Raw genomic sequence first — 17,839 nt, 5'->3', positions numbered from 1 at the left:
CTGAAGATGGGAGAAGATATTGTTTATACAGAGAATTACTGCCCTCAATGATGGTACTAATGATGTTTGCACTGCTGCTTAATTTTAACGGATGGGATTTTACAGCCAAAGAAATGCAAAGCTGGTCTAGTGACTGAGGAAATGAGCAACGACTTTGGCTGTGCCATGGATGTCATGAGAGCTTGGCCAAATTCCTTTATCTCTATGTCTCTGACTTTTAATTTTTTTTTTAAATTCATTTTCTCTACATTACACACTTGGTATCTTAGATGAAATTCTGCTTATTTCTTCACCTTTAAATATAGAAGCTCTGCTGCACATCAGTCCTGTTGTGCAAAGCGTGGGTCTTTGCATCTAGTTTTGCCTCAAAAAGCTTCTTATGCTCAGTCATCAACAGGCTTACTAGCTAAGCAGGCATTTCAATGGCTCATCTGAGTCCGCTGTTATATTTTTCCTTCCCTTTGCTGCAAGGCAGGATTTCTTTTTCTAGTACAACCTCCTTCTCCCTAATTTAGGCTTTACCTGTTATGGAACAGCCTGCAGGATATGCTGAAGGATGTTACTGGAGGCACTCTTCTACACAGAAGAAGAGATTGAAAAATAGAAAAGGAAAAATTGTCTGCATCTCAGTCCTTTGAAATAATAACACCCCTGACTCCTTGCCTAGACTTCTCTTGTTTGGAGGAGCCTTCGTTACATAGATATGGAGCAAGATGATAGCTAAAGTAATTTTTGGAGACTGTTGACTGGCTAAAAGGGAGCAATTCTCTTGGAGCAAAATTTCTCAGGCAGGCTGTATTGAAGCAATTTTTTGGGTTATGTCAGAAGAAATCAATCTTTCCAGTGGACAATAAGCTGACACATAACACCCCAAAAGGTGTCTGAGACTAAACTGCCTATTGAGAATGGCCCATGATAAGGCTGGGCACAGTTTCCAGCAGAATGCTAGTTTTTCTGGGTCCAAACTGTTCTCTAAGAGCATGTTAGCCATTGGGTACTACTGGCTCTTAAATTCTGCTGTTCAAGCCCATTTTGTGAGTCTGGTTTAGCTACCAGTATGGACATGACCTTTTTTTTTCTTCTGCTGTTTTTAGAAGATTGCATATGCAAAACTGTTTCCTCGTGTATTTTATGTCCTTTCATGCAGCCTTATTGTGCTGCTTGTGCTAATTTTGATAACCGACCTTTTCTGCTCTGGTAGCCCGTCTTTTTCCTGTGGCAGTACACTATCCTTCCCTTGCTATGATATATCAGGTGAAGAATGATTCAAGCACTAGTTTATTTTAGATTTGCAAATCCTCCTGTCCTGCTTATTTGCGCAGCATACTAGACATTACTTTATTTAATCGACTTTCTCCAAAAAAATCTTTCCTATTGTCTCTGGCATATTGTGTCACATTCAAGACCAGGTGAGAGAATTCCTGTGACCCAGTTGAATCCAGTCTGCATCTCCCGAGAGACTTTTCTATGTCCTAGAATATTCTCTAGCACTATATTTGCTCTGTGGTACCTTCTCATTCTTGATCCACGATGCTACCTTGCAGTGCAAATGCTGAGATCTTAACATTTGGAGTTGCTTCTGGGAACCTCCTTTTCAGTCTTCCTGCCTGAAAGTTCAGGTACTCCCTGAAGGTTACAACTCCTGCTTCCACGTATATTCCTTTGGCATTTAATTTGTTAACAGCAACTTCAATGTTTGAACTGACATTCATGAGAATAAAAATAGTTATTCTAGCATATCCTCCATTGAAATTCTGGTTGCCGTTCTATACTAAGGTTCTCTGTGAAGTCTCAGCTGGCTTTTTGCTTTTCATCCTCGTTTTATATTCCTCTTTATTTTTCTACAAGCTTTTTAACTTATGTTTTTCCATTACTTAAGTCTTCATGTGTCCATCTTCTCTTCAATGGTAAAACTTTGCTGCCCACTTTAACATTGGAAACCACCATCCTTGGGGACAGTGTTCTTACTCTTACAACCCTCACTGATGTTAGTTAAGTTACAGTAGTGCTTATAGACTCCAGTGAACTTTGCTCTCCTTTAAAAGCACATGTTTGCCAGCAGTGTATTTGATCCCTTTGTATTTTGGAAAAGCAGCCACCTGAGACTGAGTTGTCATTCTTTGTATCTGCTATTGTGTCAGCTAAGCAGGTACAGATAATGAAAGGTGTCTTCATCTTTCTTTTTAAAGATGTCAGTGTTTGTTTTAGTCCATGGAACACAGTAATAGAAAACATTTGGCTATGTGAAAGGGCTTTTATTACTTCTGCTGCAAATGACAGCATGAGAAGAATTTGGAAAGATAAATGCTATTTCTTTGTACAGTGCTTTTTTATTTTGATTTTTTTTTTAGCGGCAGTAATTCCTTTTAACATAGAGTCTAGTAGTTCCAGTTAACTTGAGTCATATTGTATTAAAGGCTTTGAAAACAGAACAAAAAGATAACAATCCAGTCTGTATTCAGGAAGCCAAGGCTAGGTATAAAACCTGAGACAGTTACACTGCATAAAAAATTGGTTGGGAAAATATAAGGAAGTGCTTATCAGCAGGAATGTGCCCTGTGGAAGGCCCAGTCATATGGTGCATTGCCCATTTCAGTGCTGGGGACGTACCTGCTTTGTCCATTCGGGTTTCCACAATGCAGCAGGAAAAAGTGAAGCAATCAATATGAAAATGTGAGAATAAAACAACAGAAAAAGGCCGCAGGAATTGCCAGGCAGGTGTAGGATTTGGGATGACTGACTGTCCTTTTGATGCTTTCGGTTTAAAGCTGTGCTATATTGGGATAGGTTTTGATAAAATTTTTGGCCCTTTTTGAGTTTAACATCTTGGGACATTTAAGCAGAGCTTTCACAGTTTTCATCCTGTTGTTGAACTTGTGTTTTTCTTTTCTCAGCTGACTTGAAGAAAGACTTAGGTGAATATGTTAAAACTCAGCTTCCAAAAACTACAAAATTGGTAAGAAATGAGAAGCGGGAAGGCTTGATTCGAGGAAGGATGATTGGAGCCTCTCATGCCACAGGTATACTTTCTTGTTTCTCTTTTCCTTGCATACTTTGACCATATGTTAATTGAGTGACTTCTCTTTCTCTAGTGCAGCTCTTTCAGATGTTGAATATTTGACCCGGGATTGCTTTAGCCCACTCTGGGGGCGCTGCATGTCATGCCATGTTCTTAGCTACACAACTTAGCCATGTGAAAGAAAGATTTGGGATAATGCTATCTTAAGTGAAAGACACTTTAGCAATTGTTTAGAGTATCGGCGATTTTGAAATGAGTTAATTGCATTGATCATATTAACCTACATCACAATGGCTACATGAAGTGTCTTCAGTGATACCTGTATAATGATAATTGGAGACTTTAACTAGCATTACCTGTGTATTTAAGTGTTTACATCATGCAGTTGACCATGATCTTTATAAAGCTTTCTCCAGTATTCTCTCATAGCTTTACTGAGTTAGTCCTCATCTGAGGTTTTTTTGTTCTCAGTAAGAAGGAAACAAGGAGGACTTGGTACTTGCTTATATGTAAATATAGAGTAGATGTAATAATTACAAACTATAAAAACAATTTAACTTTAGGAAATCTGTGCTGTGTAAGAGGGGGAGATGTTTTTTCAAGTCACCCAGACAATGACTTGGCAAATTTGGAGCCAAATTTGAGTGTCTTTTAAACCTTGTCTGAAATGTTGATTTGGATTTTTTTCTTCCTATGGAAGTTTGATAAAATTAGTTCATCTTTTAGAATGGGCCAGTGAAATAGTAAGACAAAACCAGTATTTGACAAGATTTGGTGAGGCAATGTAGAATTTTCCTTATTCCTGCCCTAAAAGAATATTCTCTCAGGAACGCCCATCTTTCATGTGAAACCTATCGCTCTAAAATGGCAATGTACTTCCTTATTAAGGTAATCTGGCTTCTAATTCACCAATCTAATTGTAATGTTTCTCATACAAGCTTTTCTGTTGGTGCTTTATGTACATTGTAAGCCTTTTAACATAATATGTTTTCCAGTTAAATTCTTTGGTGTCTGAGAAAGTATGCACTAGTTCCTCAAATAATTTTGAGTGGCAGATAAAGTCTCTTAATTGGTGTTTACTCATTAGCATTGTAATGGCATAACCCAGAGAGAAAATTGTGCTTGCACTTTCCAAGCCGTGCAAGGATTCACTTGAGTTAGTGCAATTTTAAGTCATTTTATTGATTTTACTGAACTGCTGGGGTCTTTTTGTCTGTTGTTAACAAGCGACTTGTTATATTTGTAAGTTTCTAAGTTGTTTTCTTGAAAGGTCTTTCCCATGTCTTCCACACTATTCTAGTGTTACATAAATTTTTTTGTTGTGCCATAAAAATTCAGATTATTTTTTAGATAAACTGAGCCTGAAGGTCTCTCGTGGCTCAAACTGTACTCTCTGACCATGGTAGATAATCTCTGTGTAAACTGGTGGGGCTGGAGTGTTGCTTGGTCAAATAGTGGTGGATTTGGCTATGCCCATTTAGGACACTTACTCTTCTTTTAAACTGCTATGAATCCACAGTCACTCTAGAGCTAATGAAATGGGGAGATACTCTATGTTACTTTACATTCAGGAATTTAAATGCTGTGGCCTGTGTCATGGCTGAATGCAGATTAATTCATCGGAATGGCTTGGTTTAAAATCCGCAAATCTGAGCTGTAACAGTAACGGGATGGATGCTGAAGTGTGATATGAAGTGAGCCCAAGGCGATTACAGCCAGTGGACAAAATTAACTTTGTCATGGGGATAATTCATCCAGCCCAATATCTGTCATCTTTGGCTATCTCTGTAGTCTAACTCAGGCATGGGAGGTGCTCTGCATTAGGACAAATGCACCTCCTGACTCTTAATGCTGATCTGATGATGTTTCGTTTGTAGTGCAGTAGCTCTGCTGAATCTGGGTAGAAAACTTGATGAGCAATTCATAGCTAACTGTGAATAGCCAGGATCTACCTCTGCCTTTGTGACTGAACTAATCCCTGTGGATTCTCTGGCTTGTCAGCGTTTGTGTGTTTCATGTTATCATGGATCTTTGTATTTTGTGTGCTTTGGCCTCTATAGGGCAAGTGCTGGTATTCCTGGACAGTCACTGTGAGGTGAACGAGATGTGGTTACAGCCTCTGCTGACTCCCATCAGAGAAGATCGCAGGACTGTGGTGTGCCCTGTGATTGACATAATCAGTGCTGACACGCTTACCTACAGCTCTTCCCCGGTGGTGCGTGGAGGGTTTAACTGGGGCCTGCACTTTAAGTGGGATCTTGTTCCTGTGTCAGAACTGGAAGGACCCGAGGGAGCCACTGCTCCAATCAAGTAAGGTTCCTCCGATGTGGTGTGAAGCTCTATGTAACATAGGGGTGACCAGAAGCACTTCTTGAGCATTATGGAGTGTATCTGGGTGTGCAGTTTTGGAAGCAGGTGCCTAACATGTCATATCTGACTAGTTTATTTTACTTAAAAATAGTTTTGGTTACTATTACCTCTTTCAGTTTAATTTCGCACATTTAATCACAAATTGGATAGATCAGTTGTCTTAGGTCAAGAAAGTACACTCTTGGAGAATACTTGTACAACAGCAGCTTTTGCTAAAGACAGAAGTCTTAAGGAGCTTATGCTGTTCTGTGTTAAATCTGTCCAGTAATTTTAGTTTTGAGCTAGGCAGTGGTGTTTGTTTCCGGTCTGTTGATGTGTTTGGCTTAATGATGATTTTGATAACCACCTTTGTGCTAGTAATAGCCTGCATATCCCGCTAGTACAGGCTCTATAATTTCTGTGATGAAATGCTAAAGAATTGCTAGATTGGGAAAATATGTTTTTGTGGTAATAGGAAGGTAGTTTCCTAGCTGATGGGACAGAACATCAGAGCATATGGTAATTTTCTATGTCAACATAATTTTTTTGCTTTAGATTTAATTTCTATTTTTCTTCAAGCAAGCAATTATTTTGTCATAAATGTTCCTAAATGAACACACATGGATGTGAAAACCATCTTTAAAATATTACTTGGCTCTTTACACAATGTGGCAAATGCCTAAAACTGTCTGTTGGAAACCTGTCCATATTGTTTTTGTGGTCTGAATTGCTTGAGAGTTGTTCTGAAACAAGAGTCTTGGTAAAGCTTAACACTAGGACTTGAAAGTTACCTTCATTAATCTTTTAGCCGTTGATGGCTGTCTCGCCTGTGCAGAGCTGGCAATATCTGGTTCCTGCTGGACATGTAACTGTTATAAAATGATGTCAGGAGACACCTTTTTTTATTAGCAGACACATACGCTTCAGACATAAGCATGGAAGCTGTCCCAGTGTGAATCCCTTTATGAGAAGGGCCAGCGCTGGCAGAGCAATGGCAAGAAGCTGATTGTGCTTTTTCTAGTTGCAAGCATCCATCTCAATACAGAATTCAGGTTTGTGAGGTGGAAGGATTTTTTTTTTTTTTTTTTTTTTTTTTTTTTTTACAAACTGACTCCTTGCAGTGAATGTGGTACTTCTATAAGATTTGCAAAGTGAGTCAGAAATTGGGCAGTCTCATCGCAGGGTTCCCTGCTGTGGTCGGACAGCTCTGCAGTTAGTCTTTCCACATCTACCCATCACAAGATTTGGTCTGAGGAGCCAGGAAACTTCTTAAGTTACTTAACAGTTTGACTGGCTTGTTTGGAAAGTGTCACTGTGGTAGTTTCTGAAGCTGGAAGGGAAGGGACAGACTGGGAAAATCCGAACCGGGAACCAGCATAGAAAGTCTTAAAATCCTTATGCTGTTAAGAACTGTTCTAACAGTTAATTTGGCGAATGCCTGAAGGTTAGTTCTTGCTGTGTTCAGCACTGTTGTTGCATTCCTTCAACTCACTTTTAGGAAAAACTCCCATGGAAAAGGTGGAGGACTTCATTGTTAAAGGGAGTGTAATCATCTAAAAAGATGACATTTTCTGAGGATGAAAGGGACTTTTCCTACTTAGAGGTCTCTGCCTGCTTTGAAAAAGAAGCTAGACTGCTATTTAACCTTTGAAAATGGCTTTCCATCAAATGGAAAGTCTTAACATTTAATGTTTTAGAGACCTTCATAATGAAATATTTTGGTGTCAGGGATGGAAAAATTGAGAGCAACCTTTCAACATAGGTTTTAAATTGACAGAAACTGTAGCAGGAAATTGTGTGAGAACTAGCAAGAAAATACAGACTTAGGCTTGGTTTCATCACAAGTTTTTATTAACAAGGATGAGAAAGAGCCTGTTCCCAGCCCATTGTATCTTCCAACTATCGTATCTATTCATGTAGTATTTTTACTCTCTTATATACTCTTCTAGGGCATCCACACATTATAACTTTCTGATACAATAGCAATTCAATCTAGAGACTCTTCAATGGGGATCATATACATATTTTTACAAAATAGAGCACCATTACAGTAACACACAGGCAAGGCAAAAAAACTTGCCAAACCCCAAAGAGAACATCTATGCAAATATACAAACTGTGAATAACGTGCTAATAAACCTATCATCCCATCAATGATGAAACAGTGTTGCTCCTGGTAATTAAATTCTCTGTATGAGATAGAGTAGCATTTCTTTTAGCAGCCCTCCTGGCTTGTATAATTTAAATTTGGGCCTTGTTTCTTGATCTAATTTAATATGGGAAAGTAATGTGTATTCTGGATTCTGCTCTTTCTGCAGTCCAGTCAAGCCTGGTCTGTACGATTTGCCCCTGTAAGAGGGGGAAGAACACACTAGTGTGTGCAAGTGTACACGTTTGTAACTGTAGGGGAAATAGCTTCTGGTAGAGACAGATCCAGTTAAAGGCAGTTTCTAAATTTCACTGTAGAAAACTGAGGGACTCCAAACTTGCACGAGTTCTTACTTTTTTACTTTTTTTTTTTAGTACAGAGATAGCCACTTTGTTCCTCTTTCCCTGTCCTAACCCTTTCCTTAAGTTTCCTATACAAAGGAATATGGTTTATAGTTATTGGAATAGTGAAAGATCACAAATACCACTTACAGAGCTGCTTTTAAAAATATTTTGAGACTAGAAATGTGATCTGATGATTTCTAGGGTCTGCAGGATTCAAATTGTATTACATAGGTGTAAATTCAAGCTTTGGGACTAGCAGATTCAACTAAAATTACTGGCTTTTTTCTCTAAAAGAAAATGAACTTCTTTCAATATTCCTTTTTAGGTCACCTACTATGGCTGGAGGCCTGTTTGCCATGGATCATGAGTACTTTAATGAACTTGGACAGTATGATAGTGGCATGGACATCTGGGGAGGAGAAAATCTGGAAATATCTTTTCGGGTAATCTAGCATTTATGTGTATTGGAGTATGAACCTTGGTGTCTGGCTGCGTCTCTTCCCTACATACAGGTTTTTTTAGCACTGGAATAGCTATTTGCACACAGAAATCGGCATTTTTATTTCCAGGAAGGATGCCTACAGCGCATAGTAACTGCCTTTATGATAATCTTCAAGTTAAGTTTTAATGGGAAGATTAAAGAGAATTTTGAGCTCTGTAGTTAAATGTTTGCGGCTTTTTTCTTTGTTTGGTGGAGCATTTCATAATATCTATAGAGAAGCATAAGAAAAGAATAATCATGCAAACTTCTGAAATGAGTTTATAAGCAATGTCTAATGAATTTCACAAGCCGGTTAAAAAGATGTGTGGCTCACAGCGATGTTGATAATAAGTAAGCTTATTATATTTCCTTAGACATGTATGGGGCTTTTCAGAGATTTCAGCCTCCTTGTTGAGGGCCTGGAAGTGTAAATTTTTTTTGTATCTAAATTAAGAGTCATGTAGAGGAGTCAGCTTGGTTGGAAAAATAATGAGAAAGTGATCATCAGGAGTGTCGAATGTGGTACTTCATTGGGCTTCCTATATTATTGTCTCATCTTCCCTGTCACTCCACTGAAAGAAAAACAACTTTTTGTGCTCAATGTCACATTTACCTCTTCACTTTTGTAAGGTGGATTCATCAACAGGTTTGACAAGAGTCTGCTTGAAAATTATATGCTATCATGACCAATATGAAAAGGGGGATTAAAAGGTGAAGTTTAAAATAAAAAAAATGCAAAACCAAACACACAACCTCCAAAACTTCAGAGAAATCTGTCAAATTGGTTAATTAGAGAAATCAAGATTAGAGCTCAAAAATAGTAACTGGCATTTCATAAGTTTGAGTGACTTTAAAGGTGTGTGTACTGAATAAGTAAAATCTTTCAAGTTTTCAGTACAAAATAAAATTATTAGGTATCTGAGAGGAAGTGTGTGGAGTGTGAGGAAATTATTGTTACTGTAAAATACACAGTTTCAATAAAAAGGGCTTTGAAAAATTGGAGTATAATCAGAGAGCTTTAGAACGTCTGGAAGTCCTGTCTCCTTGGGGAGAGAAGTAAAGTTTAGTCTTTATCTTATTCAGGAGGAATTTTAGAAGTGACTTGATTATAAACTGCTAACGTGAGAAGATTTTTCTGATTGGAGAACTCGTTATTCCAACAAAGGGCCAATGATGATAACTTGCTGGAAGCTGAAGTTTAAAAAGAAATTTAAAAAAAATAAATGGAAGTAGAGCGTAAATGAAATCTAGATCTGGGGTGCCATGGAGCTGGATTGAGGCACCTAAATGCAGCATCTGAATGTGAACAGTATTTCTGAGTTATATACTGAATAGAAACAAACAGCTGTGTAAAATAGGTGCTTATACTAAGTTGAAAAGCTCTCCAGGCGCCCACGATGATCTTATTATCTATCGTGGAAGTGTGGACATATAATTCTCATGTAGATAAATACATTTAGATATCTTAATCTGTAAATTGAATCCCAGCCCATATATTTCAGTGTTTTCCAATAGGTCATTAGAGCATAAAATTTTAGAAAATTTACTTTTGTTTCCTGAAAGCCATGACGTGTTATGTGGAAAGTGTGATGATATGACAAAAATAGTCTTTTCTAACATGAAGATCTGATAATTTGACTTGTCAGAAAGCACGACATGTAGGACAACATTGCTGACGCCTAATCCTGTCATACTGTATAAACCTGCCTAAGTGTCCCTTGAAGAAGGGGAGGAGGTAGTGAGTCTTGTCAGTAATCGTACAATGAGGTATGTTCTGCTTTTGCATGGACAGATTTGGATGTGTGGCGGTAGACTTCTGATCATCCCCTGCTCCAGGGTGGGACACATTTTCCGTAAAAGACGTCCCTATGGCTCACCAGGGGGACAGGACACTATGGCTCATAACTCACTGAGGCTGGCACATGTGTGGATGGATGAATATAAGGTAAGAGACAATTCTAGGTCACTAAATAAGGTTATTAACTGTCTTGTTTGTCAAAGGACTGTATCACAGTGGGGTCTGTTAGCACCTCTAATGTGATATTCCTTCTACAGTCTGATTCCCTAATGTTAATTTTGATACAAATTACTAAATTCTGTAGAATTGTCATTTGGCTTATGAGTGCTCAGGTGTCCTCCCTGTTACTTCTACTGCATGCAGGAGATTCGTTTTTATGCCTTTTTAATGAAGGAAAAGATGATGAATGAGTTCTTGTAAGCTCTGTGTTGCTTTGTGTCCAAATCAGTATCACATGGCAGCCATATACTGCTATATGCCTTCAGGTAGTTTCCACATTGTTGAGACAGGGATTTTGTTGATTGTTTGTTTGTTTTGTTTCTGTTTTAATTAGCAGTCTGATTCCTAGTCTGTCTTGCCCTGGAAGATCAATCAGGATTGACTTCTGGATTCAGGGCAAGTGTATTCCTTGCTTGTCTTCAGATCTTGGTACTGATGCTTTTAAATGTAGATCAGGTTTTTGTGAAGCCCTGATCTCTGTGATAATTGATGACATTTTGCCTTGTGAGACCATAGGATTTTTTGTGTGGCCAGCTCCTGGGGTACCTACAATTTCTCTACAAGATGTGTTTTATTAACTTTATATTCTTTAGAGGTTTATGTTTCAAACCCCATCCTTTATCTTGATGTTCAGTCAGTTTGAGGAACCTATTAGGGGTCATTAATTTTTATCTCCATCTCCATAATGCATTGGTAGATTTCATCTGTCACTTTCCCCTTTATTGATGTCTGGGCACGGTTGTTTTGTGAGTAATGATGGCTTTCTCTGAAGCTTGGAATTGATTCTTTGTTATAATTTCCAGCTAATACTGCTTTGTCCAACAAAGACTTAAACTGCTGATTCTAGCAGTCTCTTATCACAGATTTGTGTCCTGAACGTTTCCAGCTGTTTCTAATCTAATTCTCTGATAGTTGCCAGAGACTGTCATTATGACAGATTTACGTATGGAAGGCAAGCTTGGAAATATTTTTGTTTTTATATGTGTAATGCAAATATTTAGGGCCAGAATAATTTACTGAAGTGATTGTATGATGAATAGTACAAAGATAAGACTTAAAGGACCTGTTTTACAGCAAAGAGCAAATAGCAATATTTAATAAATAAAACTGCACGATGGAAGGGAAACAGCAAAATTTTCATGACTGTCAAAAGCAAAATGTGAAAGAAGTAAGTTCATGTATACAATGGAAATAAATAATGCAGAAAAGGTAGGATACTAAAATTTGAACTTTAACTAGGAATAAAAAAAGTAGCAGAACTACTTTTGAAGCAGACCAATTTCTGATAGTGATGTCCACTCTGTCTCCAAACTTCCTCAGAGTTGTCCACCATACAAGTCCAATGTACTTAATGCGTCCCCTTCCTCTGCCATTAAAATAGCAGTGATACATCAAGTGCATGCAACTGCTCAAAGATCTTGATAAGGACAGATGTGTAATTTGTCTTGAGATGATGCTGTCTGTCATCTGAACATGAGAGATAGCAGTAGGTAATTGAAAACTGTCAGAACCACATTATGGTAAGTAAATTCCAGATGTCTACTAGAGATTATTCCAACAAAATACCACAGCTCAGTGCCCTGAAAACTGATTTCTAAATAATATCTAGTAAATGAGTTAATGTGCAAATACAATGCCTTTTCTATGAGCTCTGTAAATCTAGCTGGAATTAAGGACTTTACAAGGGGATTTTTTCTTCTAGTTTTGGGAATAGTATTCATGCCACATTGTACATTCATGAATTCCTGTTTGTCCCCATTGTCTCTGCATTAGAGTTGAACAGCACATAAGAATGAGCTGGAATCTTAATCTATCCTTGCCTAACCAGGTACAATTCCAATTATAATCATAAATTAGAACATGAAAAAATAACATTGTGGGAGCCTTTCTGGCGATAATGCAAATGAAGGAAAAAAAAAAAAAACTCACTAGGAAAAACTATTCTGATTGACAGTTGTGATTCTTCATGTGAATGAATGCATGGTCCCACTGAACTTCAGAAGATAGTCCCACTTATAGGTCTATTCTGATATGGAATTTTTTTTGCCCTGGTAACTTGTAAAGTTGGAAGGCTGGAAACTGTGGAAGACAAAATACACTTGAACCCCACAACAATGAAAACAATCAATTGGACAATCAAACTAATTTAAAGAAAACTTTGCCAGATGAGGGTGAAGACCACATACGTATCTGTTTCTGATTTAATGACTCTAGGATGCCTTGACTGCCAATGGAGTGTAGGGCTGATTTGTTTCCTCCTCAAGTAGGCAACTAGAAAAGGTCAACGGATTCATGCCTGAGGAGTATCGTCATCAAAAAAAGCAGTCTAGAAAGATTTGCTCAGAGTTAAGCAAGATAAATCCCACCTCCTGTGGCAATCTAAACACTGTAATTTTCTAATGCCAGTTTCAAACTTAATGTTTGAAAGCACTAGCAAAATAAAATGAAACTCGGGAGTTCTGCAAACAGGAAGAAGTTGGAAATCAATGATCTGAAATTCTTCTCTTCTCTCCCCCAACCTGTTTCTCTTAAATACAGGAGCAGTATTTTGCTTTGAGACCTGAGCTAAGGATGAGGAACTATGGAAATATTACTGACCGTGTAGAATTGAGAAAAAGATTGAACTGCAAGTCATTTAAGTGGTATTTAGATAACATCTATCCTGAGATGCAAATATCTGGGCCCAATGCCAAAGCTCCGCAGCCAGTTTTTATTAACAGAGCACAGAAACGACCGAAAATAATCCAGCGTGGAAGGGTAAGATAAACTTTCTTAAAAATACAGAATTCGGATTTTTTGAAAAAATTATTTTGATATTCTTTCAGAAAGATTTGCTCAAATACGAGAAAAATAGTCTGTTTCTGTAGAGCATAGAGTTCTAGTTTTGCAACAAGCTGTCTGGAAAATAACAGAATTTGTGTCTTTAGACCAAGGCAAACTCTGTTTCACTCTGATCTATATTTCTGGTCATTTTCAGACTAAACACTATTCAATGAGATTTCTTGCCTCAAAGCTCTGAGTTATGAAGTTTTGATGCCTTTAGAATGTGCTTTCATGGCTGTTGGTTCTGAAGATAGATTTGGATAGAGGGAAATTTGGCCTCAAATTTCATGCTCTGTTGGTTTATGATAAGAGTACAATGTAATTAGTTTCCAAACTCATTGCTTTTACTGGATAATTTTCTGCAAAGATGAATATTTGCATCTGAGACCGATGATAGCTTTTCGAATCCTGACTCTTAGATAATGAACAAAAAATGAGTTTTGCCCCGTTTTTCTTCAAAGTAGAAGTGAAGAGATAAATTTTTACATGTATTCATGAAGGAAATCATGAGTAAATTCATGCCTTAGCTCTGACACCCATGTTTATGGGTTTGTGTGCAAGCAAAGCAGCGTACAGTTGTATCTGTTCTCTCCAGTGTCGGATTTGTCTGATTTATGCTTTTTACGCTTTCCAAAGTACTGGATAACTTCAAACCCAAGATAACTTTCTCAAGATCTTCTCTGTGTAAGAGAAGACCTTTGCATAAGATTGTTAGTGAGCACGTAGATTATAGTTAGCAGATTCCTTTCTAGCTCAAGAACTGGAAGCATTAAGTTGGGAGGTAGGTAACGCAGGCTGCGGTAGCTGTTGATGGTTGCTGGTCGTGCAAGTAGATGCCGGCTGGAGGACCTGAGTTCATGCAGAACCTATTGACATCATTAGATTTTGGCTTGGAAGCAGCTATCTGTGAATCCACAGTTTGTGCCGTATTTTCATTAAGTGTCCCAGCCAAGCTGTAAAGTTAATTTATTAGGGCAAACATGCGTAGTTTCCCTGAATAAAACTGATATAATGGGCTGATTCCACTAGTTGTTAAATGCTGTTATTCCCCTAGTCAGACTTTTTTTTTCTTCATTAAATTTAATAGATTTCTCCTTTCATTCACACAGAAGTTTAACTAAGAAATTGCTGATGTGGGGGAGGCTACTTGAGGGATCTGAATGCCTCAACACTTAAGGGGAAATCTTCCTAGCAATAATTTCCCATGGTTTAATTTGGAGAAAAACTTTGTGCACCCTTTAAGAAATGGGAGACAAGACACAGAAAAATGCAGTTCCTTGGCTTGGTTCTCCGGGGTTCAAGAATTATACCCAGCATTGTGTGAGAGAGTCAGCTTTGGCTCTGATGATTGTATAAACTATTTCCAGATGCCTACAAGGAACAGAACGATCAGCCAATGTCACCACTGTGTGCCAGACTCTTTAGGATTTGGGATGAATCACTCCAGATCCCAGCCTATTCTCAAAAACTATTTGGGCCAGAGAGGAGTGCTGGTTTGACAGCTGGGAAAAACTGTAATGATCACAAATTGTGACAGTTCTTAACAGTGTTATCAAATGCTGATCATAATGGCCAATAAAAACAAGGACAAAAATCATATAAAACTCATGTAGCTGAGTTTGAAAGCCTTCTGTTGAGTGAGGAATGATGAAAATGAGAGCTCTCCTAGAAGTCTCTGGGGTGTGAGGGAATGTTACTTAGAAGGTTTTGTGTAATGTGTTTCAGATGTGTGTAGGGAACAGGAGAAACATGGTGCGCTTGAGGAAGCTGTTGATGTGCCTTGGGACAGCTATTTCCAGAAATGGTGTTTAGTGAAGAACATGATTTGGTATTTGTGCTCTCTAATTCTTGTCATCATGGGATGGAACAGTTCTTTTTATTACTGGAAGTGTCTTTTGGTTTCTAAAAATCTGTAGAATTGATACAAATGCCAAGGTGTCTTGTACGTATGTATGTCTTCGTAATGAAATGCAGCTAACCAATTAATCAGTCTGGCCTTGCGTTCAGGACAGCAAACTCCATTTTTCCTCTACATTCATCTCCAGATTGCAAATAATTATGTTTAATGTGGATGCCAGATCTGGGGCCGTGCCATCTCCCACACATGCGCTGTCAAATGCACTCCCGTGCACTGGTAGAGAGCAGGTCTCTGCTGCGAGGGAGGAAATGGCAGAGTTGTGGCTGTTGCTAGAACAATTGCCTTTCCCCTTTGTATCCTTGGCTGTGTGCAGTGCAGTTCTTGATGTGCAGGCTGTGATTGCTGCCTGAATAGTCAGATCCCCACCACATCAGGCTGAAAAGAAGTATTCTGCTGGCCACCAGTAAGTTCAGGGCATGAGTATAACTTAAAGCCTGAATAGAGGTGTGTTGTCTCACTGAGTAACTCCAGGGGGATATGTCAAGTTCTTAATGATTCTTGACTGTTAGAATAGGACAGCTTAATCTTCAGACTCTCCAGAATGCCTCTTGTGTGACTTTTAGGGTGAGCATCATTGCCCAAACCAGGGGAGAGATTGCTAACTTGCTGAGAACCTCCTTGTTTGCTTTGATGGTAGGGGCTTCCAGTTTTGCATCCCAGCACAGGCTTCTGACCTGAATCTAGTCCTCTGATACAACATTACTCCAAATCAGGATAGGTAGTGCATTTGAACTGGAATGAGCATTTGAGAGTTCGTAGAACTTTCTGTTCTTCCCTGATCTTCATTAAAATAACATAGCTGGTAACTATGGCTTTTCAGTTACCTAAATGCTCTTGAAAATCAACTTGCAAACAATATAAGTCTCTGAATCTGTTTGTATTTAAGTAATTCCTTCTCCTTTCTAAAAAAAGGTGGTCCTGCTTCATGAGGAGAGGCTGTAGGAGGAGACTTATGTTTAGGCTAAACGGTAGTAAAATGTAGTTTGTACAGTAGGTATTCTTGAGCTAGTGAGTATCTGGGGCCTGAGACTTTCATGAAGAGTGAAGAAGGGAAAGAAACTTGGCAGAGTGTGGCCAGCATGAGCTGAGCCAGGTTGTGTGTACTGCACTTGTACCACAAAGAGGGAAATCTTGATGTAATTAGAAAGCAAAATGGAACTATATCATACTGCTTTTTCTCCAAATTATCTGTAAACAAAACAGTATTTTAAAAGGGAAGAAATGGGTTTTTTATTATGAGAGGTCTTTTTTTTTTTGTTTTGTTTTAGTGAGCACACTAAGTTCTAGGGCTTCCAAAGCATTAACGTATATTCCCTTTGGTATGTGATGTTTGTTGTTTACTCTGTCCATCAAACTCTTTTCCTTTCATAGTTGTATCACCTTCAAACCAACAAATGCCTGGTTGCCCAGGGCCACCCAAGTCAGAAAGGAGGCCTGGTAGTGGTTCGGGAATGTGACTACAACGATCAAAACCAGGTATGATATTCCTAATTACATTGAATAGCGATTCACATCTCAGAAATTGCTAATATGTTTTCCTGCTGGCAAAATGCCCTAGTATACCATGTCATCAGCAAGTGGGCTGATTTCAGAGTATTGTTCAAACTGCAAGGCTGGCCGAGGAGACTGTGGAGTTTACTGCTCTGTGCCTGATAATCCTGAGGGTTAGATATTATAATCTCCTATCTTTATGACATGAATCTGTGTATGTGGCTGAAGACTATCCTTAAGGGACTCGTGACAGGTTCATAATCCACTGATCGACACTTCAGAATTTGTAGAAGCTCTTTCAGTCACTTCCTTGTACTGGGATTTAAGGTAGCCTTTTCCTGGCCTCCTGTTCTTTGTGTATAGTACAATTAGTCCTCTGCTGCTGGAGTGGCTGTAGTTTAGGGTGATTTGTTGTTATTAAATAAGGACTTTATTGTAAGGAATTTAGAAAATTTTTTTGATTACAGGTGCATTGCTATTCTGGGGATTACTTGGGGATGGATGTGAAAATCTAATGTTTTTATATTACTACATGAACCCTTTGCTATTCGACTTCTTTCAGGCAACAGAAATTCAGGACCTACATAAACAATCTCCAGGGTAGAGAGATCTTCACCTAATGCCATAAAGATTTTTACCTAGCTAAGAACTACATTGAGAACATTATGTTTTAGGAGCCCATGGGACCCAAGTCTAAAAACTACATCACATTTAAAGAGAAAAGTAATCCAAGACACAGAGCATGGGATGTAACACAGAGTAGCTTTACCAAAGGTGGGTCGTGCTAGACAAACTTGGTAATTTATGAAATGAGCAGTAGTTCTCAGGATATGGAAACTGCAGCGGTAGATGCAGGATGATTTGTGATAGTCCCAAGCAGGCAGTTGTTTGCTTTGTCAACTAATGGGACTTTCTGCCTCCTCTCTGTGGTCTCACCAGTTGAATGTGACAGAGGAAGACAGCGTGAGGGCTGTTAGCCGCTGTGTGGATGAGTGTGGTTGGCTCTAGACACATGGTGTCCAGTTGCCACTTAGACATGACCAAGCAATACATCTCTGCGCTTTATTTATGGAGTACCAAGTAGTCATTGTTATGAACAAATTGTAGGTCCCTGTGTTAAAGGTGGATGAATTTAAGCTGGAGTGGGAATGGAGGTTTTCCTATGTGATCTCTTCCATTAGCTATAAGAAAGTCAGCAGGTCTTGTAAGTGTAAAGACTGTGTAAATGTAATCATACCTGATCGGTAG

General features: G+C 38.6%; 1 protein-coding gene across 7 annotated transcripts in view; it reads left to right on the top strand.

Annotated features, from left to right (window-relative positions):
- Positions 1-17,839, top strand: part of GALNT11 (polypeptide N-acetylgalactosaminyltransferase 11) — a 54,161-nt gene that overhangs the window by 24,410 nt on the left and 11,912 nt on the right. For all 7 annotated transcript variants that reach the window (XM_054193137.1, XM_054193141.1, XM_054193143.1 and 4 more), the window contains 6 exons: positions 2,895-3,020; positions 5,080-5,329; positions 8,187-8,304; positions 10,135-10,287; positions 12,898-13,116; positions 16,472-16,576. In XM_054193137.1, the coding sequence (XP_054049112.1) occupies positions 2,895-3,020; positions 5,080-5,329; positions 8,187-8,304; positions 10,135-10,287; positions 12,898-13,116; positions 16,472-16,576 (971 nt within the window). The remainder of the gene's footprint in view (positions 1-2,894; positions 3,021-5,079; positions 5,330-8,186; positions 8,305-10,134; positions 10,288-12,897; positions 13,117-16,471; positions 16,577-17,839) is intronic.

This window comes from Rissa tridactyla, chromosome 2 (assembly GCF_028500815.1).
Source record: "Rissa tridactyla isolate bRisTri1 chromosome 2, bRisTri1.patW.cur.20221130, whole genome shotgun sequence".
Taxonomy (NCBI): domain Eukaryota; kingdom Metazoa; phylum Chordata; class Aves; order Charadriiformes; family Laridae; genus Rissa; species Rissa tridactyla.
Note: the sequence above shows the minus strand (reverse complement) of the source record. Positions and strands in the feature narration are given on the sequence as shown.